This window comes from Chlorocebus sabaeus, chromosome 20 (genome assembly GCF_047675955.1).
Source record: "Chlorocebus sabaeus isolate Y175 chromosome 20, mChlSab1.0.hap1, whole genome shotgun sequence".
Taxonomy (NCBI): Eukaryota; Metazoa; Chordata; class Mammalia; order Primates; family Cercopithecidae; genus Chlorocebus; species Chlorocebus sabaeus.
In genome coordinates, this window is record NC_132923.1 from 92,569,819 (window position 1) to 92,595,747 (window position 25,929).

At 44.7% G+C, this 25,929-nt stretch overlaps 1 protein-coding gene across 13 annotated transcripts in view; it reads left to right on the forward strand.

Moving 5' to 3' along the window:
- Window positions 1-2,268: 2,268 nt before the first annotated feature.
- The window catches only part of ERI3 (ERI1 exoribonuclease family member 3), a 134,788-nt gene continuing 111,127 nt past the window's right edge, over window positions 2,269-25,929 (forward strand). For 3 of the 13 annotated variants that reach the window (XM_037998498.2, XM_073007378.1, XM_037998535.2), the window contains exons 1-3: window positions 2,269-2,296; window positions 4,634-4,709; window positions 18,449-18,726. In XM_037998498.2, the coding sequence (XP_037854426.1) occupies window positions 18,472-18,726 (255 nt within the window). In that variant the 5' untranslated portion in view covers window positions 2,269-2,296; window positions 4,634-4,709; window positions 18,449-18,471. The other 10 variants (XM_007979008.3, XM_007979014.3, XM_007979010.3 and 7 more) reach the window with 10 other exon arrangements.

Genomic DNA, 25,929 nt, shown 5'->3' on the forward strand with positions numbered 1-25,929 from the left:
TAAATTTGAACACATAAGTTTTTCCTCAGGCTCCGTTTCCTTTTTTTTTTTCTTTTTCCTTTTATAGAGATGGGATCTTGCTATGTTGACCAGTCTGGTCATGAACCCCTGGGCTCAAGCAATCCTTCCACCTTGTCATGCTAAAGTGTTGGGATTTCAAGCACGAGCCACTGTACCTGGCTCAGGCTCTGTTTTCTAGGGAACGAGACAGCACACAACAGAGCCACAGCCTGAGAAATCCAAGTGCTGTGTTAGGCAGCAGTGTAAGGTACCAAGTGTATACTGAGCTGTCAAACTGTTCTATTATTTGAATCAATTTGCCTGGTCTTTGTACAAAAAGAGCTTACAGTGTGGTGAAGTCCTGGAAGCTGTACAGTTGAGCCCTGGTGCACCAAGGAGGAAAGAACACATTCTGGGGAAGTCAAGGGGACCATTGAAGGCTCCACACAGGATGTTGGGGCTGGGCATTAAATAAAGCCTTGAATCCAGATAGTATAGATTTACTTCATTCTTACAGCCAAGAAGATTGGCTGTGCCTACTCTTAGGCTATAACTCAGTATATAACAAAGCTATCTCACTGCCTCTTGTCTTATTTTTGTATTTGCTTATTTTATTATCTATCCTTCCTCCTACAGCCCCTCTCCAATTTATTTATTATGGCTTTCTATAGCCTTGTCCTCCCAGGCTCCAGTGATCCTCCCACCTCAGCCTCCTGAGTACCTGGGACTACAAGCACGTGCCACCATGCCTGGCTTATTTTTAAATTTTTTGTAGAGATGAAAATCTCATTATGTTGCCCAAGCTGGTCTTGAACTCCTGGTCTCAAAGGATCCTCCTGTCTCAGCCTCCCAAAGTGTTTAGAATTACAGACATGAGCCACGGCACCCAGCTTCCCTCTCCAGTTTAAAAGCTCCTTGAGAATACAGGTGTGTCGTTATTAATCAACGAATCCTCAGCAACAGAAACAGTGCCTGACACTTAAGAGAGGCACTATAAATACAGGTGGACTGACTGACCAACTGGGGTTAATGTCTAGGTAATAATAGGAGAATCTGTTTCAGCTCCAAGAATTGGAGGATAGTACCTCCACTTACTGACTTCGGGATAAGTCTGTCCCCGATGCTGTATATTCCCTCATTTGTTCACAGACATTTACTGCAGGCCTTCTTTACGCCTGCACTATGCTGTGTATTACTGAACAATAATGGAAAAAATGGAACATACATGAACAATATGGAAAAAAATGCTTTTCCTGAAGGACTTAAAACCCTGTGGGAGCGACAACAAGGAAACAGACAATTATAAAACAATATGATAAATGCTGTAGGTGCACAGTAGAGTCACCTAACCTGTTATGTGGGTGGGATAGATGATGGCATTCCCTGATATGGGGATTACCAGGCACTCCCAGCTCAGGTGGAAACCGTTATGTTAAAGTCCGATCTCAGAGGTGGTAGGGCCCAGAAATGACATCATCCTAAGTGTAAATATGCAGACAACACACAGAGGGGCTTGGTAACTGAAGCTGGGCCCAGAAGATGGGGTCCTGACCGATTGTGAAGCTGTCAAAGCCATCATTGGCTTGGCTAAGGGTGAGGTTTCCCAGCTCATATCCTGGGACTCATGACTACCCAGAAAGGCATAACCAGGATGAAGAAACACAGGTCTCTCCAGCTTACTGGAGAGACTGACTGGGGAAGTTCCTCACAACTGAGGCCAGAAACCTTTTAAACAGAAGTTTCCTCTGAGTGGACCTGAACAAGCCAGTCTTCCTTAGGACGGCCCTTCACAAATCTAAGCATTTTCCTCTTAGCTTAACCCCTCTTTGTCTCAGGTCTCCCCCAGGCCCACATCACAGAGTAGATGACAATAATTACTTGTTGAATGAACGAATCATGAAGAGTCATGTAAATATAATCTGTCACGTTGTGAGCCCACATTCACCTTGCAGGTATATTAGAGGGCGGGAAAACGGAGATGGGGGACCTGGGTCGCTGTAGGCCTTAGAAAGTTTCGTTTTAAAAAAATTGCTTTCACAGATCAGAAGTGATGTCCCCGCCCCCGCCTTCTCTTCTGAGTTCGTGCAACGTCAAAACTACAAGTCCCATAAGCCCGGCCGCCGGGAGTTACCATCTTGACATACCTTAGCGCGCATGTCGGCGGGAGAGTGAGCATTTGGGGAGAAGAAGCCCCGCCCGACTGCAGCCCATTGGTCAAAGGGACCGGCAGCGGGCTCAGCGGTTGGCCACAGCGCCCGCCCGTCCGTCACGTCGGTCGGGGTCAGAGTGCGCGGAGGTGAGTCGGTGTGTTGTGGACTCGTGGTGCTGGCTGCCGCTGTTCAGGCGGCCGGGAACGGGCGGTGGGGAGCGGGCGGAGCTGGCCTTGCCTCTGCCTGGCCGGCGCCGCAGTCGGCGCGGGCTGCGCCCGCCGCCGCCAACTGCCCTGAGCGCCTGCTGAGGCCGAGGGAGACGTCGGGGCCTGCACCTGGAGGGAGCCTGCCGCGCTGGCCCCGAGGAGGGGGCGTTGCCATGGCGACAGCCTCTCCCGCTGCTGACGGGGGACGGGGGCGGCCCTGGGAAGGAGGGCTGGTCTCCTGGCCCCCCGCCCCTCCCCTTACTCTCCCCTGGACTTGGATGGGCCCAAGTTGGGGGCAACACCCCGGGGTGGGTGATGCTGAATGTCCCCCTCCAAGATTGGGCCCTGGTTAATGCATGCGGGCCGAGGGTCGCGGTGCGCAGAATTTGTGCCACCTGGGGTGCTGGCCCATGTGCTAACCCTGGATGCTTAATCTACTGAGTAACGTTCTGGCGGAGGGGGAGAGGGGCAGAGCTTTGCAAGACAGGATGGGTGAGTTTATTAAGGGGGTTGACTTACTGGGATTACTAGAAAAGAAAAAGAGGTTTGACCAGAGTGGCTAGAAGTGGAGCAAGGAGATTGTAGTTAGAACATTCCCTTGACCCCCTCCCCAACACATGCGCACACACCAGGTTAGCAGTTTACCTCTTTGTAAATCTGAAGCGGTGGTAGTGGTGATGGTGGAAGGAGTGAATAAGGGGCCTAACCTGGCTATCTTTCTGTGTGCCTGTCTTGCAAATGGTCCAGCAACAGGTGTTTTCTTAAAAAAAAAAGCATGAATTTGGATTGAGGTTTGACTGTGAGTTCTTGCAAAATTTAACTGCTCATTGTTGACTTGGAAGATGCTGGATGTGGGGCCCCCAATGGGGGTTTGGATTTTGTCTTTAGAGCTGGATTTTGCAACGAATAGTGCCCATCGTTGCGTCTGCTTGAGGTCTCTGGCCACTTCAATGGCATTTACTCTTGTCAGACATTTCATCAGTTTCCCAGGGGAAGGGCAGCAAAACATGAATCCTATTGGCTAAAAGACTGTACGCTATTCAAACTATAGTAGGTTGAGTGGCTAAACGAGTTTTGATTGTAGAGTTTCTTCCAGAAATTGGCTTCATCAAATTCTGCTTTATTCTGACTTTATCATATACAGCCTGCCCTGTTTTAGTGGGTTCTTGCTTGGAACTTAAGTTTATTATACCTGGATCTCCTACTATTTAAAAGCCAATTTATAAACAGGGACTTGAAGTGTGACTCCACTAATGTGTGTCTGTGATCCTGGTTAGAAACCCACTTGGCTGCCTTTTCCTCAGGAGGTGGGGGTTGGGGGGAGGGAGCTGCCGGGAAGTGATTGATAAGGTTTTCTTTATGGATTCTGTGGTGCTTCACTGGAGCTCAGAGCACTTTGGCAACTTAAGCACTCCAAATTAAAAGCTCATTAACAATTCCTGCCCAAAGATCCTGTAAATAATCAGCTAGCTAGGTCATAGAGCTTGGCTAAGAGCTCTTCTTCCAACTTGAAATTTCCAAATAAAAGTGCTTTTATTCCCTTTCATTTTGAAAAGTGTTTTCTTTGTGGTGGGGTAAATCCGTGAGTGGCCTTTTCCCAGCGGATCTGAGTAGAAGAAAGTCTTAAATGTGTGGAATGGTAGACAGGAATATATTAGTTCCAACCCTAGGTGTTTCTTTATGCAAAAGACATCACTAACAGGGGCATCTCTGCAACTTCTGGTCCTTTGGAGGATATGAATTAGTTGAAAAGGATGATAGGTATCCATTGATGTTTTGACTTGGGATTTAGTTACCTTGACTTTCTTAGAGCGTGAAGCAGGCTTGGAAGTATCCTGAGAGTGTTTCCTAGTCTATGTGGCCATTTGCAGTATGACTTGTGGATTTGTGGCAACCAGCCCCTCCCCCAATCCTGGCCCAGCCTTAGTTCCTTAGTTCTGAATATTGTCAGCCTTACCAGTGTCTTCCTCCTTGACTAGACTAGGATTCTGAAATTACCCAAAGAGACACCACTTCATGGCTATCTTTCTCGGTAAATGTTCAGTGTTTCTAGGAGGTGAGCCTCCATAGGAGGAAAAGTATATGACTAGAGAACATGAAAATCATTACAAATATAGTACTAATAGTTTCTGAAAGCTCCCTGGGGGCACTGTCTTTCCACATAGATGGCAGTTATCCCAAAGTTTGAGTTTAGAGTTTGAGGTGTAGTATCCTTCATGGGGATTTGATCCTTGGTATTGAAATAGACTTGTTGCAGAGATGTGTGTTTATCCACAGCATTGGGGCTTTCCAGCTCTCACAGAACCTTCAGCATCCCCAGCTGCCGGTCTTGGCATCTTCGAAGTAAGGAGAGGTGAGAATCCTGTTGCATGGTCAAGTTTGGCTTTATTTCCTTCTGAGTATTTGGGCTTGGAGGGTAGGGGGTGGGGGTTGATGCAGATTGTATTTTTTTCCCCCACGTATCCCCAAAGTCTAAACAAATTGTATTTTTTTGTAGCTTCTTCTGATAAGGTAACATATGTTCAAAGTCTGTAGAAACTTACTTAAAGTTTCTAAAGTGGTAAGAGTTGGAGGTGGGAGATCCAGACTCTCAAATTCTGTCACAATTGCTTTATGGGCATCTCATGAGCACCTACTTTAAGTTCAGGATGGTTGAATAGAACCAGAATAGCCCATTATCCTGAGAAATACACATCCTTTTTTTTTTTTTTTTTTTTTTTTTTTTGAGACGGAATCTCACTCTGTCGCCCAGGCTGGAGTATAGTGGCACGATCTCAGCTCACTACAAGCTCCGCCTCCCAGGTTCACGCCATTCTCCTGCCTCAGCCTCCCGAGTAGCTGGGACTACAGGTGCCTGCCACCATGCCCGGCTAATTTTTTTGTATTTTTAGTAGAGATGGGGTTTCATTGTGTTAGCCAGGATGGTCTCGACCTCCTGACCTCGTGATCCACCCACCTCGGCCTCCCAAAGTGCTGGGATTACAGGCTTGAGCCACTGCGCCCGGCCAGAAATACACATCTTAAGAAAATAGGAAGAAACATCTTCATTTGACTTTAAACATTTATTTATTTATTTAAGAGACAGACTCTTGCTAGGTTGCCCATGCTGGGCTCGAACTCCTGGGTTCAAGTGATCCTCCTCCCCACAAGTAGCTGGAGCTACAGGCATGTGCCACTACGCCTGGCTCTCATTTGGCTTTTACTAATGTATTTGACCAAGGCCTTTGGGATCTTGGTTTAATTTAGGTTGCATGTCGCCTTTTGGTGGATGGTTAGTTCCAACCTGTCTGTTTTACAAGGCTCAGGGACCAGCTAAAGAGGCATACTCTGGATGATTGATATCCAGGGACTTGAGCTTGTTTGTTCAATAGCTAAGGGCCAGGCACTGTGCTAGTTCCTGGGATTATAGTGGTGAACAAGAAAGCCACCTTCCCTGACACCATAGAGCTTACAAATTCGTGGGAGAGACTGATAGTAAAAAGGCAGTTATGATATGATCTGAGAGTGCTATAGTAAGGGAAGTGTAGAGGCTTTGGAAATACTCAGAGGGGTCTCTGACCCAGAGTTGTAGACTCAGGGAAGGCCTCTCAGAGGAAGTAAACCTCCTCACATAGAATTAAACAAACCCTCAAAGAACACTGAAAACTAAAAAAAAAAAAAAAAAAAAAAGAAAATTAGGTGAAGACATGAGGGACCAGTTGTCAGAGCTTTGTTGAATATGAGAAAGTTCAGTGTGGCTGAAACAGAGTACTTAGTTGGCAGGGGACAGGAGAATATGGGGAGAGATGAAGCAGGAGTAAGCAGAGGCCAGAGCCTTAGCTTATAAACTCTTAGGATTAGATCAGGGAGTAGAAAAAAGATTAGATTAGGGCTCTGCAAACTTTTTCTGTAAAGGATAAGATAGTAAATATTTAGGCTTTGGGTCTCTGTCACAACTTCTCAACTCTACTAAACTCTGCAGTTATGCATTAAAGTAGCCACAGACAGTATGAAAAGGAAGAGCATGGATGTATTCCTGTAAAACTTTATTTATAAAATAAATAAAGGTGGCAGCTAGATTTGGTCCATGGAACATAGTTTGCTGACCTCTGGATCAGATTTAAGAACAGTAAGAAGCCACTAAAGGGTTTTAAGCAGTAGACTGATGTTAGATTTGTGTTTTAGAAAGTTGGCAGGCCAGCGTGGTGGCTCACGCCTGTAATCCCAGCACTTTGGGAAGCTGAGGTGGGCAGATCACTTGAGGTCAGGAGTTCGAGACCAGCCTGGCCAACATGTTGAAACCCTGTCTCTACTAAAAATACAAAAATTAGCTGGGCGTGGTGGTGCATGTCTATAATCCTAGCTACTTGGGAGGCTGAGGTGGGAGAATCGCTTGAACCCAGAAGGCAGAGGTTGCAGTGAGCTGAGATGGCACCACTGCACTCCAGCCTGGGTGACAGAGCAAGACTCTGTCTCCAAAAAAAAATTTGCTCTGATTTCATTGTGAAAAATGGATTGAAGGGGACAGACAATACTGGAGGCAGAGAGACTAGTCAGGAGGCTGTGGAAAATTACGTGGATAGCATTTTATTTTTCCCTTTTGTGGCATTATTTTGGTCCTTAAAAATTGAGTATATGGCTGGGCACAATGGCTCATGCCTATAATCTCAGCACTTTGGGAGACCGAGGCTTGAGGCAGGAAATCAGGACCAACCTGGTCAACATACTGAGACGCAACTCTACAAAAAAACCAAAACAACAACAAAAACTGATCTATAAATATGCTTTTCTTATAAATAAAAAAAAATGAGTATAAATGAATCTGCATATATGAGTGTAACAGTTCTCTTTACTAACTTCCTACCCATCTACTAGAATGTATAGAATGTCTACCAAAGAATTTGTTGGAGATACTGGCTCCTATTTTACACACTGGAAAAGATGTAGAAAGGGAAAGTTGGTGTAAAATGAATTGAAAGAGCTGAGCACGGTGGCTCATGCCCATAATCCCAGCACTTTGGGAGGCCAAGGTAGGTGGATCACTGGAGGCCAGGAGTTTGAGACCAGCCTGGCCAACATGGCAAAACCCTATTTCTACCAAAAATACAAAAATTAGCTGGGCGTAGTGGCATGTGCTGGTAATCCCAGCTACTTGGGAGGCTGAGGCATGAGAATCACTTGAACCTGGGAGGTGGAGGTTGCAGTGAGCTGAGATTGCGCCACCGTACTCCAGCCTGGGCAACAGAGCGAGACTGTCTCAAAAAAAAAAAAAAAAAAAGAAAAATGCTTTGGAAACTATATTTTAATGAAGTATGGAATAAGCGGAGCCATTGAAAGGGTCTTGGTCTTAGGGTTCATAACTTAATGTCAATTAATTTGAACTTCTTGAACCGTACGCAGAGAGGATGACCCATTTTCCTAAGCTTTCCAGGAAATTGCCCTCATTCTATATATGTCCTACTTGGTCTCTCCTTTCCTGGCTTGTAGAAGACTGATGACCTGTTCCAGACATTTTGGAGATGTCTCCTAGTTCAGGTATATGTCAAGGAAAGGGACCAAATAAAGTATTGTATTTGGTGAGCATCTGATGAATAGGTTAGAGCTGAGAGTCCCTTGTCTGTGCTTTCCCTTACTTCCTACATTCCCTTTGTAGGAGGTCTTCATCCTACAAGCCCCAGTGTAGGTTTCTGGTAGCAGTGTTTACTTGACCTTGGGCAAGTGACTTACCTCTCTGAGCTTCACTTTGCTATCTGTAAAATGGAGATAATGATACAATCGAGTTGGCTGAAGGATTTAATAATATTTGTAAAACTCTTTGCACAGTGTCTTGATAACTTTTATCACTAATAAAATTTTATATAATTAATAAGTTTTTATAAAGCAGCCAGTATTTGGGTGACTTGGCTTTTGACTTCATATTTTTTGTGTCCTCACAGTTGTCATTGTGAACATACGATAAAAACATAGCCGCTCATGGTGGCAGCCAGCAGACAGGAGGAATTGACAACTAAAGCAAGGCACTGCTCTTCATAATGGAAAATTTTCAGACAATGGGTGTTCCATTCAGAATCCCAGAACTGGCCAGGTGCGGTGGCTCACACCTGTAATCCCAACACTCTGGGAGGTCAAGGTGGGTGGATCACCTGAGGTCAGGAGGTCAGGAGTTTGAGACCAGCCTGGCCAACATGGTGAAACCCCATCTCTACAAAAATACAAAAAATTAGCCAGGTATGGTGACACACATCTGTAGACCCAGCTATTCAGGAGGCTGAGGCAGGAGAATTGCTTGAACCTGGGAGGTGGAGGTTGCAGTGAGCCGAGATTGAGCTACTGCACTCCAGCCTGGGTGACAGAGTGAGACTCAAGACAAAAAAAAAAACCAAGCAATCCCAGAACTTTTTTCAGTGTGGACCTTAGTCCCAGCACCATCAGTAAAGCAAATCGAGTGAGCAGCTTCCCGATAGAAATTCACCAAAGTGTGACCAGCATTCCTCCCTGTCTGTCTGGGGTCATTTATTAGTGTTGCCACCCTGTGGCCTTACATCTTTGTAAAGTGCCTCTCAAATTTTTTAAAATTACTTTTCACCAGCACTCTGGGAAGTGGGTCAGGTGGTCAGCATTCTTGTCCTTGATACCGTATGAAGAAACTGAGGCCCAGAAAGGTTAAATGAGTTGCCTGAGGTCCTGCTGTGAGGTACTGTCAAAGCTAGGGCAGATTTGCCATCCAGATGAAAGTGTGTTAGTTTATTGCTATGATTTTGCTTTCCTTGAGTGAGAGGTGCATAGTCATTCCAGAACTGCAATCTGATGCATGCCTTGTCCAGATCTACTAGGCTTGATTTGGGTCCTACGTTATCCACTTGGTTCTGTTGGGTTTTAATTAGTGATTGCTAGAACCTGAACTGTTGGGAAGCAGATTCCCTTTGGGTCATTGTTTTTAGCCTTTCCTCTTTGGGGGCATTCCTTGAGGAGCTTTGGGTTACTAGGGATTGCTTTGATGTGTTCAAAATTGTGCCTTGTGCCCCACAGCTACAGGTAAAATCAAAAGGCGGATAATTTATGGGAGTGTCAGAGCTGGCCGCTGGCACCTCAGGAGGCCATTAGTATGCCTGTTCAGACCCTCTGTGTCCTTGCAATTGATTCCTCTTTGCATGAGCCTGATTTGGGAAGCTGTAGATCTGTGGGTAGTGATTGGATGTGACAGTCCAAACACCGGTCCCTAAATTAATCCTTTTAATGGTATTCCGGCACCAAGGCAATTCTCTCTCTCTCTCTCTCTCTCTCTCTCTCTCTCTCTCTGGCTCTTTCTCTCTCTCGCTCTCTCTCTCTCGCTCTTTCTTTTGCTCTTTTTAACTAGGGAGGACAGAATGGGGTGGGCTAGGAGGAAGGATAAAGAAAGGAAGAGAAGAAGCTTTGTTTGGTGCTTAGGCCCTGCTCTGTTCTAATTAGCATGTTCTAATTCCAGAGCAGTTGGCATCTTGACTGTGGGCATATTAATTCATTTAGCAAACATTTACTCTTGCTTACTTTGTGCCTGGTCCTGTGCTGGGTGCTGGGAATACAGAAATGAATAAAATGTGGTCCTTACGCTTAGGGATCTAGCTCAGTGTTTCTCAGGCTTTAAAAACTGTGTTTAGATGTAACACAGTTTAGATTAAAACACACACACACACACAAAACAAAACAATCTTATGCTCTTCTTTAATGCTATTTGAAATTTTAAAATGCATTAGTCTGATAAGTCAAAGAATTATGTCAAATATGCTTTTTTTTTTTTACATGCACATGCACACATATACCTGTACTGCTGTCTTCTATCCTTCTCCCTTAACTCCTTGAAAATTACTGGTAGTAGAAGAAACATACCTAATACCTTACAACATAGTGAGATAAAAGTTATGAAGTAGGAATAAACTGTGCCACTGGATCATACTTAAGCAATTAGCTTTATGATGGAGTGTCAGAGAAAGCCACCAAAAGGGGGGAGATTTGAGCTGGATTTTGTAGAAGCAGTCATAATTTGTCTGGCAAAAAATGGAAGTGCATTCCAAAATAGGGAGCAGCGTTTGCCAAAGCACAGATTTGTAAAAGGAAACGTTACATTTGGGTACTTGAGTAAGAATTGATTATAACCCTGCCTCCTGCCAGTTTTCCACTCTGTAAGATGGAAAGATTTGTTCCTCTGGAATTTTGTTTGAGAAGAGGCTTCGAGTTCCTTGTGCTGCCGTTGTTTTAATTCTGCTTTTGTGCTCAGGCCTGTAATTTTTCTTTTTAAAATATATAAAAAAAAAAAAGAAAACAAGTTAGGATGATTTGGATAGACTTAATTATTGCTTAAGGTTGAGTTACTTTTAGTTAAAGTTACACTTTGCCTCAAAAGAAAAACTGCAGTTGATATGCATTGTTGGCCCTCTGTTGGATGGGGGGAATCAATCATGTGGGGAAATGTGGGCCGTGGTAGAGAACAGGACCCCAAAGAGCTGAGCGCTCTGATCCCTTAGTTTCCTTATGTGTAATATGAGAATACTGTTACCCATTCTGCTTGATACTGGGAGGATTAAATGAGATAAAATATGTAAATCATCAATACAGTGCCTGGCTTGAGTAGATTTTCAGAAAAGGGTGTTTCCCTTTTCTCTTTCTCATGTAGTAACAGCTCCCTTTTACTGAGCACTTGCTACTGTGCAAAGCACTTCTTGTACATTGTATGGTTAAACTGAAACCCAAAGACACAGGTATTATTATTATAGGTATTATCACAAATAATTTATAGTAGAGTCAGGATTTGAACCTAGGTTTGTCTATTACCAGTGTTTTAACACTAGATTATATAACTCCTTGCTTTTACACCAGTTCCCCATCTTGGGACCGAGAGTACAGGAAGTATTCAACAGTTCTAGGTACCTCTCTTCTGGGATCAGATGCTGTCTACAAGTGTGAGAGGTGCTTAAAAGGTTGATGCTACTATACCCTGCCCTCCATCCATCTCTAGTCCATTTATGGTGTGTTAGGAAGCAAGGTTTTGCCCCTTCTTATGTGTGATGGGGTTGCAACAGACTTGCAGGACTTTGCAAAAAGATGTCTTCCAACTTTGGCGGCTGAAAGGAGTTTGCCCAAGCTACTGGGCATGGCTGATGGTTTAGCAAACAACAGGCAAATCACAAACAATTGCCTCTTTTTATGTGTTTCTTGGAGCCTCTGAAACAGACCAGTTGAAGGGGAGAGCAAGCCTGCTGTGACCTGTGATGTTGCCATCAGAATTTGGTGTTCTTGAAGGCCTTTAGTGATTTTAGCTCTGCTGGTAGTTTGGGATTATTAGCAGCTGCTTCTGAGTTGGAGGAGCTCTCCCTAGCCATGCCTTGGAGCAGAAGCAGCTGTAGCTACAGGCCAAGGCAGGGACTGGATGTAGAGAAGAGGAGACTGTTTTGTTGAGGTGAGGACCCAGTTTCAGAGTTCCTGCTTCCTTTCTGCTTTGGGACCACGTGGAGGTTCCAGGGCGTGTCAAGCTTTGTTTTGTCTTCAGCCTCTAGCCTTCAGCAAACTAGACAGAGTCCTCAGGCTCCTGGCGTCTTCTGTGAGACTGCACAGCTTGGGAAATGACTAGTGAGGCCTTTTCCTTGTGTTGGAGCAGTAGCCTGAGATCCTGGCCTTGGAGTCGAGAGCCTAGGTTCTATTATTTCTTGCAATGTGAAGCTTGGGCAGTCCTTTTCTCTTTCTAATCTCATTTTTCCTGGCTGGTTGGACTGTGTTGCCTCTTAGGTTTTCTTTCACCTTTGACAGTTTGTTTTTTACACAGAGAGTGCTCTGGCAGTAAGGATATATTCATTAGGTGGAAGATTATGACTTTTGAAGGCATGCAGTTTATTTGTAATTTTCCCAGGCTATTTTTAGCTGCTTGAGACAAAGCCTGTGACTAAGTGAGTTCCAGACAGGTATTACTGTGTTTTTTATTGTTGTTTCTGTGACTCAGGTGCTTGAGCACTTGTGATACTGCAGGTCAGATTGGGTCGGGGGCTTACACCAGGACTGAGAACTGAGGAAGCTGTGATTGTTGTATTCCTAGGTGCTTCCAGTCAGCTGGACTCAGAACCTGTTGCTGGTAACTTGGAGTTCCTCAAATGTATCCCTGCCTCTTAGTCTGGCTTCTAATGGAATGAAGTAAATCCAGGGATGGTATAAACATACACCCTCCCAGAAATCCCAAGTACACATGGCTGGGGAGGTGGGAGTGGGAGTAGACCACGTGTTTCACAATGGGCTCCTCTTGTTTTCCCATCCTGAGGACTCCCTTGGCCTGTGTGTGTGGATGTTAAAGGTCGACCCCCTCCACTCACCCCTCCAGTAATGGAGGCTATAAAATGTCTATTTACCCAAGACACCAGAACGACTCCTCTGTGGTTCCTCTAATCTGGTGATTTGGTGCTTCTTTGGTCTCTCAGGTAAATACAGATTGAGTCTTTTTATAAAGGCATATTATTTCCCTCATTAAATGTGTGTTTTGGCACATGTGTTATTTACCTGATAGACAGTAATGGCTGCAGAGGAGCCATTGGTGTCTGTTGTGTAAATACTCTGCACAGAGACCATCCTCCAGGGGCTCTGGCGCAGGCCTGTTTCTCCAAATTGGGCTGGCCCCGTGGCAGTCCCATTTACCCCTCCCCTGTCCCCATTGGGGACCTGCGCCCTTCATATTGAGGAGAGAATCATTCATTTTCCTCCTTGCCATGGGCTACTTAATACCTTTAATTTGCTAGGAGAGGGAAAAGGATGTCTGAGAATAAATGTGTATAAATCTTAGTCTCTGATGAAAGATAGTTTGCAGAAATAGGCAGAATCATAAACTTTCTTTTGAGTTTTGGCCCTCAGTTAGATACTAAAAGTCCCAGTTGATTTTATAAGCTATAGACTTATAGCCTGCAAATTTGTGACTAAAACATAAAGACATCGATAGGAAGGAGAAATCCCTAAGACACCAGAGGGTGCCAGGGCAGGTGGGATGCTGCGGCAGGGAGCAGGGGTGTTTCCTGAGAAGGCTCTATGGTAGCAGGAGTGCCAGTGAGGTGGGCATTGAGTGGGTGCTCTTCTAATGGAAAGTCGGCTGGATAGAGATACTGTTTGGGCTGAGAGATGCTTTGAGCCTCTCTGCCAGAGAGAACATGCAGCCTACCTTCTGTGGGCATTACAGGGAGATCTCTCCCTTCAAATACTGTCTGTGTGATATTTTTAATTTAAAAATGTTAACTGCATTGCACATGGATTTAAAAAAAATAATTTAATTAATTTATTTATTGAGACAGAGTCTCTGTCACCCAGGCTGGAGTGTAGTGATGTGATCTCAGCTCACTGCAAACTCTGCCTCCTGAGTTCAAGCGATTCTCCTGCCTCAGCCTCCTGAGTAGCTGGATTACAGGCGTGTGCTACCATGCCTGGCTAATTTTTGTAATTTTAGGAGAGATGGGGTTTTGCCATGTTGCCCAGGCTGGTCTTGAACTCCTGACCTCAAGCGATCTGCCTGCCTTGGCCTCCCAGACTGCTGGGATTACAGGTGTGAGCCACCCCACCCCACCCAGCTGATTTTAAAAAGCAATTTTGAAAAACAATTTGAAACAGCCCAAATTTACTTAAAAGTTGTAAGTACAGTAGAAGGAATTTTTTCCCTGAACCATTTGAGGGTTAAATTGCCGACCTAATACCCCATCACCCTGAATACTTGGTGTGCATTTCCTATAAACAAGGACATTTTCCTACCTAGTCACAATACAACCATCAAAATCAGGAAATTAACATTGATAAAAAACCTCTATATAATCCTCGGACCCCATTAAAGTTTTGCCAGTTGTCCTAGGAATGTTCTTTGCAGCAAAATGATCCAGTTCAGAATTGTGGGTTGCATTTGGTTATCAAGTCTCTTTAGTCTCCTTTAGACTTTCCTCAGTAAACGTTCCTTGGCATTCATGACCTTGATACTTTTGAAGATTATAGGTTGGTTATTGTTTAGATTGTCTCTCAATTAGGGTTTGTATGACATTTTATCATGATTAGATTTAGGTTGTGTATCTTCAGGAATGTATCAGAAATGATGCTTTGTTCTTTTCGTTACATGATTTTGATTTATCCCATTATTGATAATGTTCGCTTTGATCACTTGATTAAGGTGATGTCTGCCAGGCTTCTCCATCATAAAATTACTCCTCGTTGTAATTAATAAGTATTTCGTAGGGGGGATACTTTGAAACTATGTAAATATCTCACATCAAAGTTTAATTTATTGATTTATATCTTTATGGACTCATGGTTTTCTATTCAGTGCATTATAATCCATTACTATCATTGTTTCTTGGCCAGTAGGTGGCTTCTGTATCCTTTTGGTATGTTCCCATCATTCTTTGGGTGTTTCCTTGCTTTGTGGTACAAGATGTTATGGGCTTATCTTGTATTTCTCTTGCTGCATCCCTGGAATCAGCCATTTCTTCAAGGACCTCTGTTTCTTTTAGTGGAGAATGGTATTTAGAAGGCAACTGGGGCTGGGTGCTGTGGCTCATGCCTGTAATCCCAGCACTTTGGGATGCCAAGGTGGGAAGAACACTTGAGCCCAGGAGTTTGAGACCAGCCTGGGCAACATAGTGAGACTCTCATCTCTACAAAAAAATAAAAGTATTAGCTGGATGTGGTGGCATGTGCCTGTGGTCCAAGCTACTTGGGAGGCTGAGGTGGGAAGATTGCCTGAGCCTGGGAGTTCGAGGCTGCAGTGAGCTGTGATTGTGCAACTGCACTGCAGCCTGGACAACAGAGCAAGACCCTATCTTAAAAAAAAACTAGAAGGCAATGGAGTGCTACGTGTGCTCATTGCCATTGTTACTGCTCCCTGGCTCTTCCTTAAACAGAAATATATTTGCATATGTATGTATATTTGTGTGTGTGTATCCATCTGTCTATCTGACATACATCTAATCAGAAACCATGAGTTCACATTCTTCCTGCCAATTCCAATCCCAACACCACAGATTTTCTCCCTTTCCATATTTTAAGTCCTTTCTGTAACAGTGAGAAACTCGGGTCCCATTATCCTTAATATATGCACTTCTTTGATCAGTTCCTCTGTAGGTAGCTAATCTCCTGTTACTGCCACTGCCCTTTACGCCTCATGAGTGCCTCTTTTACCCTGCCTATGTCACCCCACATCAGACTGCCAGCCGACATGGATGCTCTCCACACCCCCTTGGTTCTGACATGCTGTACCACACCTTCCCACCTCTGCAAGGATGTCTTCCTCACCCTGCCTGGGCTCTGACAGTGTCCCCCAGACCTCTCTGGCTCACCCTACTCCACCTGTTACAGATATCTGCCCTCTTCTGCTGCACCTAATGGCTTTAGGATTGAGTTTTTCAGGAAGGGAAGAGGAAGAGCTACCCTCTGTTTCTTGACTTGAACTGAACTTGGTTGTTAGAAGTAAGGGAAGTGTGGAATCCAGTAACTGCTGATATGTGGAGGCCTGACCTCCTAATGTCTACTCTCAAGACTTCCTACAAGAGAAGCTTTTTTGTTTTGTTTTGTTTTTGAGTTGTGGTCTTGCTCTGTCACCCAGACTGGCGTGCAGTGGCGTCATCACAGCTCACTGCAGCCTCAACCTCCTGGGCTCAAGCGATCCTCCTACTTCAGCCTGCCAAGTAGCTGGGACTACAGGCATTCACCACCCCACCTGGCTAATTTTTAATTTCTTTTTTGTAGAGATGGGGTCTCACTGTGTTTCCCAGGCTGATTTCAAACTCCTGGGCTCAAGCGATACTTCTGCCTCAGCCTCCCACAGTGCTGGGATTACAGGTGTCAGTCACTGTGCTTGACCAAAAGAAGCTTTTTAATGTAGATGAAATCAGGTGAAAAAGCAAGGCCTGCAGGCAAGAGAACCACTGGCCATCAGAATAGGGTATGTATAGTATGCTCTGTCAGAGGTCTAGAGCATTTTAGGGTTGCAGAAGACATCGATACTACTCTCTGAGGCTGGCTTATGAATTAATTGGATTTGTAGGCCCAGAATCTGGGGGATCCAGGCTTGGCCAGGTAGGCATAGCCCAATAGGATAGTAGTAATAACATTAGGCTAATATATATTAAGCCCTTATATGCCAGACACTGCTCTTAGTGCTTTGCATGTGTTGTCTGATGGTATTCTCACTTAAGGAGTAGGTGCTATAGTTATTGTCATTTTACAGATGAGGAATTGAAGAACACAGCATGCCCAAGGTGCCATGGGTAGTAAGTGGTAAAGCCAGGATTCAAACTTGGAAGCCCTCCTTGCTCATCGTGCTTAATTGCTTATCGTATTTGGTAGATAGGATCTGACTGACTGTACATACAATGCATATTCTATGCACATTGTGGAACATTAAGACTTTCGGAAGTCTTTACACTTTTTTATCGGGTTAGAGAAGAGTCTAAGTCCTTGAGGCACTTTGAATCCAAACTAGAATGGGTAATTTGAGCAGACCGGTGTCTCCTATCTCATCAAGGCTTCCAGTACGGTTCAGAAATAGGTGATGAGAAGATTCTGGCTTTCAAAAGGATATTGGCCCTCTTGCCTTTCCAGGAAACTCCATAGTGAAACTCAAGCTGGCGTTTGTCTACTGGGGCTGAGTTTTGGCTGTATTTTTGGTGAGGCTATAAAGCAGTGGTGAAAACAAGTGCTGTGCTTGTGCAGGATCCACAAAGAACTTAAAATATTTTTTGGTGTTAGCTCCACTGAATCCCCCTGAAATCTCATTATAGGGATAGGGAAATCGAGGAGCTATGCTAGCGTATATCCTAGTAAATATATAGGCAAGTTACTGTAGCTCATTCAGTGAGTCAGGAGAGAGATGGGAAGACAGCCATACTTGGCATTATCTGCTTCTGTTCAGGTAGTGACCTAATTGCTTTTGAGTATGCGCTGTACTTCACAGGGTGCTATCCCCTCTACCCTATGTGAAGGGAGCCAGGTGCCCACTTGCAGCCATCAGAGGCAAGCCTTTGGCTGTGTTGGAATGGGGCTTCAGAAAGCACAAACTATGGCCATTACTGTATTGTACAGTGAGATTTCTTATTTGAGGATTAAAGTTGAGAGAAATTTGAATGTTGGGTATTAAAGGGAGAAAGACAACATTTCTGCTTTGTTCCTTCTTTCTTTTTAAGGAAGTTTGAGTTATTCATGAGTAAAACTTAGGCTTTGATTTTTATATTTGGTTAGGCCTCTGAGGAGCAGGCATTCTGCAAATTTAAGGGGAAAACTTAAAGGAAAAGTGATTCCTCTTTTTTTTTTTGCACATGTAACTCAGAAAACTTTACTAGACTTTTAGCCATGCTCCTATTACTGCCACATCTGGGTTTTCTTTTTCTTCCCTATTTAAAAAGTCCCGCAGTCATTCAGGGCCTCTAGTAGAGACTGAGTCTAAGGCAGCAAATGAGAAGGCCTAAGGCTGTTACCAGCTGTGCTCTCCAGGCACTGTTCATTCCCCCAGGGTGCCACTTACTAGTGTGGGGGCTGGGGGATCACCAGAATGTTGGGAGAAAACTCCCCTGTGATTTGCTTTGTTTGCCTTCACCTTGGGAGAGGGGAGGAGGGTATGTGGAGACATCAAGATACAGACTGGAAAGCCAAGGGCAAATGGCTCCTAGTGGAGCTGAGAAAAGAGCCTTGGACATTTTCTGCTGCTTGTCTGAGTCTACTTAGCTTCCAGGACTGATTGTACAACAGGGTCACCTCATGTTACTTTGGGCCCATAGCTTTAATGTTAACTGTTGCCACCTGAGAAGTGACTGCACAATTTTTCTCTTTTCTCTCTTTTGAACTTTAGAGCTCCATTTAAAGATGAAGGCCCGTGTTGCATGTTGTTTTGAGAATGATCTGGGAGACTCAGAGCTGTAATAATGCTGCAGGTGCTGCTATTAGGGTCTTGAACTTCAGTAACGAATACTATGATTTAGAAAAGGGGCCCAGAAACACTGGGGAGTGGCCCATGTTGCGTGGATATTCCTGAAGACTAGATGGAACAGGGCCACAGAGGGAGGGAGTAACCCAGGCTCTCTGTTCTTTTTTTTTTTTCTTTCTTTTTTTTTTTTTTTTAAACTTTCCTCCCCTAAGTTTTAGATGCTTCTGGATGTTCAATGCTAGCACCTTTACAGACTGGAGCAGCTCGATTTTCTTCGTATTTACTTTCAAGAGCAAGAAAAGTGCTGGGCTCCCACTTATTTTCTCCCTGTGGTGTTCCGGAGTTCTGCTCCATATCCACCAGAAAGCTGGCGGCCCACGGCTTTGGCGCATCCATGGCGGCAATGGTGTCCTTCCCTCCCCAGAGGTATCACTACTTTTTAGTGCTGGACTTTGAGGCCACGTGCGACAAGCCACAGATTCATCCTCAGGTAACTGTTCCATCATTGCTTTAGAAAAGGTGGGGTGGGCAAGGAGGGAGGGAGGATAGTTTTGCTTTCTGGGACCGAAAGGAGCTTTCTCATGCCTTCCTGTCTTTTAGCTACTCATTTAGAGTTCCTGTCTAGGAAGCAGGACTTGTTTCAGGTATGCCAGTGTAAGGTAGACCTGAGAAGTCTCTGGAGAGAAGTGGGTACGTTGTTTTTCTCTGGTCTCAGCTTTTGGGAATCAACATACTTCCTTCTCTCCTGTCCTTCCTTTCTCTGTTCTCTTCTTTCCTCCATTCTCCTGCTACTGCCACTTGTTCCTTTAAGGAATACTGTAGTAGCTAGCCTCCAAGATGACCTCAGTGATCCTTAACTCCTGCTATTCACACCCTTGGTAGTTCCCCTCCTGCACTGAATCAAAGATATCCTTGTAGAGCTAATAGAATACAGTGGAAGAGATAATGTATGACTTCTGAGGGTAAGTTATAAAAAGTATTGCAGTCCACTTTGCTCTTTTGGACCACTTGGTCTGGGGGAAGCCACCTGTCATGCTGCCAGGACACTCAAGCAGCCCTGTGGAGAGGCACATGTCTGTAGGAACTGAGGCTCTTAGCGAAAATCCAGTGCCCAACTTGCCAGTCATGAGAATGAGCTCTCTTAGAAGTGAATTTACCAGCCCCGGTCAGGCCTTCAGATGACTGCAGCCCCAGTGGACATGTAACTTCAACCTTAGGAGAGACTTTGAGCCAGACCAGCCAGCTGAGCCATTGTCAAATTCCTGACTCACAGGAACTGTGAGGGATAACAAATGATTATTGACGTTTTAAGCCCCAAGTTTTGGGATGATTTGTTATGCAGCATTAGATAACCTGAGTAAGTACCATTGTTGGTCTGTTGGAAAGGACAATTTCTTTCCTTGCTTTTTTTCATTAGCCACCAGCTGTGTTCAAAGACCTTTTAGCTTTTAAGTTAATGCTACTAGGAGGCTTGGATTAGCTGCAGGTGATATTGAAGTATGTGGTGTTTGCTTTGAGGGAATGATTGGGGGCTGATGTAGCAGTTCATTGTAGTGTTGGTGTATTGAATATGCCTGGCTCTAGGACTGTAACTCTTCTCTACAGGGTTAGGTTATAGACTGTGATTTGGGGATGCATAGACATGTTGCTCTGGGAACAACTTTCAGTCGTAAGGAGGAGGGAGAGAAGGGGACCTCAGCATTGGGCACTTGGAAGGTAGGGAGGAGTGTGGTCCATTCAAAGATAAACTGGGTTCATTTGTCATGGTTGGTTTTTTCAGGAAGGGATAGAATGGTAGATTATTTTACATAAAGCAGATATGACAACCTCTTTAGTTTTCCCTTTCTCCTCTCCTCTTTTCTATACTCCCTTAATGCATTGGTCTGCCTTTGGGGCATTGGAGTGAGTTCTGTTGAGGGCTGGGAACACAGGAGCTGGATAAGGAGAATATCCTAAAGGAAGGTCCTTTGGGTGAAAGGGAGTGCAGCTTGGGAGCTACTCAAGCCACGCTTACTTTCTCTGCCTCTTGCTCCTGCCTGTACTGTAGAGTCTTCTTCCCTGCCTCCCCAAGCTACTGGAGTTTCTCTGGTGTGGTGGGGGGGCAGCTGGGTGGTACGTTGGGAATTTTGGTTTTGTAGATTCTCCCACATTGGGAATCAGGGATCCAAATCTTAATATGTCATATTATTTCTTCTACTTCAGTCACTGGGTAAGCCCTAGTGGGACATGAGACTAAAATCTAACACATCTCTGTCACATAGGATTCATCCCTCTTCTGATCCCTCATAATCACTTGGCACCTCTGTTATGGCATTTACTGCTTTCTGGCATATGCTTATATATGTGTATTTTCTTACCTTATCGATTAGATTATAAGCTCAGATAATTATGTAGCTCTGTTTTCTTGTCCTGCAGAGGGTCCTGCCAATATTCCTGAAGGTGAAGCCTGAATCATGTCTCAGTTTGGTCTGTCAATGTCTCCTTTCATCTCTCTTTCAAGGGCTTTATTTTTACTTATTTATTTATTTATCACAATGCTGAAGACATCATGCAGTACAGATTTAAACAGCTTGTGTCACCAACTTCCTTCCCAGACTTAGGCACCAAGACCTTCCAGACCCAGGCTGAGTTAGGGCTTCACATTGTTGACCAGGATCTGGGCCTGATTAAAGATTATCTCCAGAATCAATGAACCCTGATGATGTGATTCCAAGGGCACTTAAGGAATTGGCTGCCCTGGTTCATTATTAGCAAAGCATTAGCTGTTGCTTTAGAGAACTCAGGAAGAAGCATTTTCTGTCTTGCTTATCTTTAAAAGGAGAATACGAATGATCTTGTAAATTATAGACCCGTTAGTTTACTGTGATTCCAGAGAAGATACTTGACCTGATCGTCAGATAATCAATCAGCAAACAGCTAGAAGAGCGTGGGGCACTGAGTAATAACTTACATGGGTTTGTGAAGAAGAGCAAATCCTGTCAGATCAATCTAACTTCTTGCTGTGACATAGTGATGGATTTGAGTGGATCTAGGGCAAGTGATAAATGTAATGCATCTTGACTTCATTAAACCTCTACAATGCTGTGATCAACAGTTGGGAAGGTGAGTTTGGGGCCAGACATCTGTGTTGGACTACCCATCAGACCACCTTCAGGAAAGACCACCTTCAGGAAAGGGACGGCAGGTTGAAACCTGTTATAGCAATTTAAAATCTCCCTTTTTAATGGGAGAGCTTTTTTAAGGTTTGCAGGTAGGAGGATCCTGATGGGATTCAGCGAAAGCCAAGAAGATGGATTGGAGAAGTTGTCAGTCCTAGATAGAATAGCATCCTTCCATTGAGGTCAACATAGGTCAGGTTCTTACTAGAGTCTCTGTGCTGTTTAGGTCTTCTGGTCAACAAGGGAAGTGGAGAAATTGGAAAAGCTCAGGAATTAGACCAAAAATCATTAGAGGCACAAAAATAGAACTTAGAAAATAAATTGAATATAGTTTTGGTGACTGATTTCTTGTCCAGACTGAATAGATTCATCATTTGAGGAGTAGTTATTCCAAGGAGTATGATAACAACTTGCTCTTGATTTTAATAGGGACAAAAAAGAAAGAAGTTTAAATGGAAGCAGGAAAGGTTGAGATTTGGGATGAGAATGAACTGCCAGAAAAGATAGCAAAAGGACCAGAATAAGGTATACACCTTAGATCAGCCTTCCTTAGTGCTCTCTCAAAATGGCTGATGGCTGTCCATTTGACAGAGATTCTTTGATTCTTTTTTTTTTTTTTTTGAGATGGAGTTTCGCTCTTGTTGTCCACTGCTAGAGTGCCATGGCGCCATCTCGGCTCACCGCAACCTGTGCCTCAAGCAATTATCCTGCCTCAGCTTCCCGAGTAGCCGGGATTATAGGCATACGCCACCATGCCCAGCTAATTTTGTATTTTTAGTGGAGACGGGGTTTCTCCATGTTGGTCAGGCTGGTCTCGAACTCCCCACCTCGGGTGATCCACCCACCTCGGCCTCCCAAAGTGCTGGGATTACAGGTGTGAACCACCGCCCCCGGCCTGATTCTGTATGAGTAAGGTCTGCATGCCTCCTGGGAGTAGGGCTGGGCTCATAAATGAGAACCATCCAGGCTCCTCTCCTGACCAGCTCCCTTTTCTATTTTTTTTTTTTTTTTTTTTTGAGACAGAGTCTTGCTCCGTTGCCCAGGCTGGAGTGCAGTGGTGTGATCACAGCTCAGTGCAGCCTCAACCTTCAGCCTCAACCTCCTGGGCTCAAGCAATCCTCCCATCTTAGCCTACCAAGTAGCTGGGACTATGGGTATGCCCCATCATGCCTGGCTAATTTTCTGTTTATTTATTTTTTATAATGATGGGGTCTCACTATGTTGCCCAGGCTGGTTTCAAACTCCTGGATTCAAGTGATACTTCCACCTCGGCCTTCTGAAGTGCTGTGATTACAGGTGTGAGCCACCACAGCCAGTAGGAACTTTCAGTACTCAAGACTCTGCATGGTACACTTCTGTTTTTATGAGAGTGTGTCACACCCCTTGAGTATATAGGAGGCAGAAACAGTTTTAGGCCATGGCCTATTTGGAGGCTCAATGTGGGGCTCTTTTATCTATCTTTGATTTCCAGAAGTCCCTAAGTTAGCTGAGTCAGCTTATTGGGACTATCCTAAAGGAATGCCATTGTGAAAAACTAACAGGTGTAAGCCCTGTTGTAGTTGGGTGAGTAACAGTATTGGTTATAAACATGGTAAAACATGGTATTTTCCATTTGTTACCAGTTTTGCTGTTTACTTTTGTACTTTGTTCAGCTAGGTGAAACTGGAGTGTTTGGCTTGCCAGTCATAGGCTTTGGTGTTCTGGTTTTTGCACTCATTTTATTTGTGTTACATGTTTTGATTCAGATTAACATGATAGGTATTGGTTGAATAGGAGACTGGTTTTCCTTTGAAAACGTTTTTTTCACTTAAATGTTAATTGAGATGGTTTAAAATGTTTTAGAGGGTCTACATTTCAGGAATGCGGCTCCTTTCTTGTTTTAGGAATTGTTTCCTGACATAGAGGCAGATTTGTATCTGGTTTAGGAGAATTGTGCCTCCTTTGTCCTCGCTAGCAGGAGTTCATGTTGCTCATTTTGGTGTGGATGTGCACCGAATGATGGTTGTTGTGACCCTGAGGCCCAGAGAGCAGTCTGAAAGCTTTGGTGGGATCTTTAATTGTGTATCTTTAACCTTGGGGCAAGTTCGCTCACCACCTCAGTGTTCAGAAGAGACCAAAGCAAATGTAAGTGAGGAAAATGAGGTATAGGCCACAGCACGTTGGGAGGAGGAGGTAACCTTAGCTGTCTGGATGACCAGGGAGGGAGGGTGCAGCCCAGCTCTCCCCATCTGAGAAGCTGCCATCCTGGCGGCCACCTGCTTTCCTCCCGGAGTGCTCTGGCCATCCGTCAGGCTCCTGGGTAGTCTTTTTGTCTCTGCTCTGTAGCAGCCCCACTGACTGTTTGCCTTCTCATCTGTATTCAAGTGCCCATACCTTTGGAGAAAAATGACCTTTGGGGTTGAGGTTTCTAGTGTTTGGTCTTTGTCCACAGGGGCATTTTTTTCCCTTTTACGGAAACCTTGAAGAGAGTCCATCTGCATTTTGAGTTAGAACTATGAGTAAAGGAGTTTCTCGTTTCCAGAAAATTGTCCAGATGCTGTTATTTTTGAAGGGTAGGTGGGGAGGGTTGATGGTGACAGAGAGGGCTGATATAGAAGAGATGCGGAGGGTTTCAGTGTGACCTAGAGTTGCCACATCGTTACTAGTCTTTTGTGAAAGAGACATTTTGGAAAACTTTACAGGAAATTGGTTAAGATCCCTACAAAGCAAACTATATTGATTTCTTTTTCCTTCGTTCGAGGCTGAAAGGCAGAAATCCTCTTAACCCCACGTACTGCCTCCCCGCCCTGCCCCACACATTGCTCTTTGCTCCATGCTTAGCTTCTTTCCTTCTCTCTGTTCTTGGTTCCCGCCGTGACTAAGTGAACAGAAAAGCAATTCCCTGGAGAAAGAACCCACCCTTCCCTTCCCATTTGCTTGTCCTGGTTGTAACTCCTCCAGTCGGGAGGGATGGGGCCCAGGTCTTTTTCCTGGAGAGCCTAATTCTTGTATTGCGGTCCCTCTGTCTGTGGCCCCAGTCAGCATGCACTTTTTTCTGTACAGACAGGCGAAGGCACTGACGCTATTCTTCTAAACTGGGAAATGAAATGCAATACCGACATTAATGTAACATTATGGTTGAGATTAAATGCACCAAAATCAGGAAATTCAAAGTTATGCTTCCCACAGCAACTATAACTCAGCCTCATCTGGCGTGTGTAGTATTTTGTGTTAGTGTGGATGGTGTTATATGTTAAGACATTAAAGTTAACACCATAAGCAGAGCACAAAATGCTTGAGGGGGCTGAGTTATGACGACTGTGTGAGCCTTAAGTGTTCTTGCACAGGCTTCTGACTCCTGGAATAATTTTTCCCCTGCCCATCAGTGCAATTATTGCCTTTCTTTTTAGTTATATCTCTACTTTAACACATCTCTTCTTTCAGGGTCACTATAAATGAATTCCTCTATTGATGGCCAGTGATGGTAGGAATGGGACAGCCCGCTAGGCCCCTTTGTCTTTTTTGTCACTGCCTCCATAAATGTGGTACTTGCCCCTCCTCCTTCCAAAGCCGTCTTCCTCCACAGGCTGCTGTTTCCTGGTGGTCCCTCATAAGGTTGGGCCTCCCCCTGGCTCCCACTGTGGCTCCTCACTAGTACTCCCGGAATGGGAACAAGCGTTTGCTGTGTCCGAGTCTTGGCCGTATTGCGACTTCACGAAGGGCCTGTCTATATTTGGAGCAGACATAGCAATGTAGAAGTAAAATATACATCTCAGGGAATGGAGCACTGATGCATGGTGGCGCTGCCTTGTGTGTTTGGCATAGCAGAGGCAGGATCGAAGCGGTTTATTTGCTCTATTCAGACTGCTTCTCCACCTTCCCCAGGGCTTATACCTTTAAGCTGCCATGGTGTGTAGTAGGCTGTGGAGTTGCCTGGGGGTGGGGCCAGGAACTTTCCTTGGGGAACACTGAGTCACTGGTAACAAAATCACCACATAATTTAGTGCAAATCAGGAAACATCCCCCCAGCCTCTTATTATCCTGGTGGCCTCCCCAGGGCTGAGACAGCTGTTGGAATGCAGATTTTTTAGACACTGGGCTAAGGTTGGTGGTGGGGAAGAGCTCTAAAGAATAGGGCCATTGATAAATGGTGAATGAAATCAGGGACTGTAAAATAACAGTGACACTGAGCTGCCTTTTAAAGTTTTTGTTGGACATGACAAAACCAGCTAAGTCAGCAAAGGAATGGGGAAGACCTCATTGTAACCACCTTAGAGGCAATGAAAAGGCTTCTTTTTACTCTTTGGATAGTAACTTCAAGCTCTGTGTTAGATGCTGGGGGTATAAAGACAGGAAATGGTCCCTCCCCTCAAGGAGCTCATAGTCAAGGAGGGCAGACATTTGTGTGACAACCATTAGGCCGTATGAGAACTACCATGACATGGGTAAGTGCTGGGTACAGTGGGGCACAAAGGATGGGAATGATCAGCCCTGCTCACAGTGTGCGGGAGGGCTGCAGAGTTTTCATGTTGTAAGAAATTCAGGAGACCAGAGAG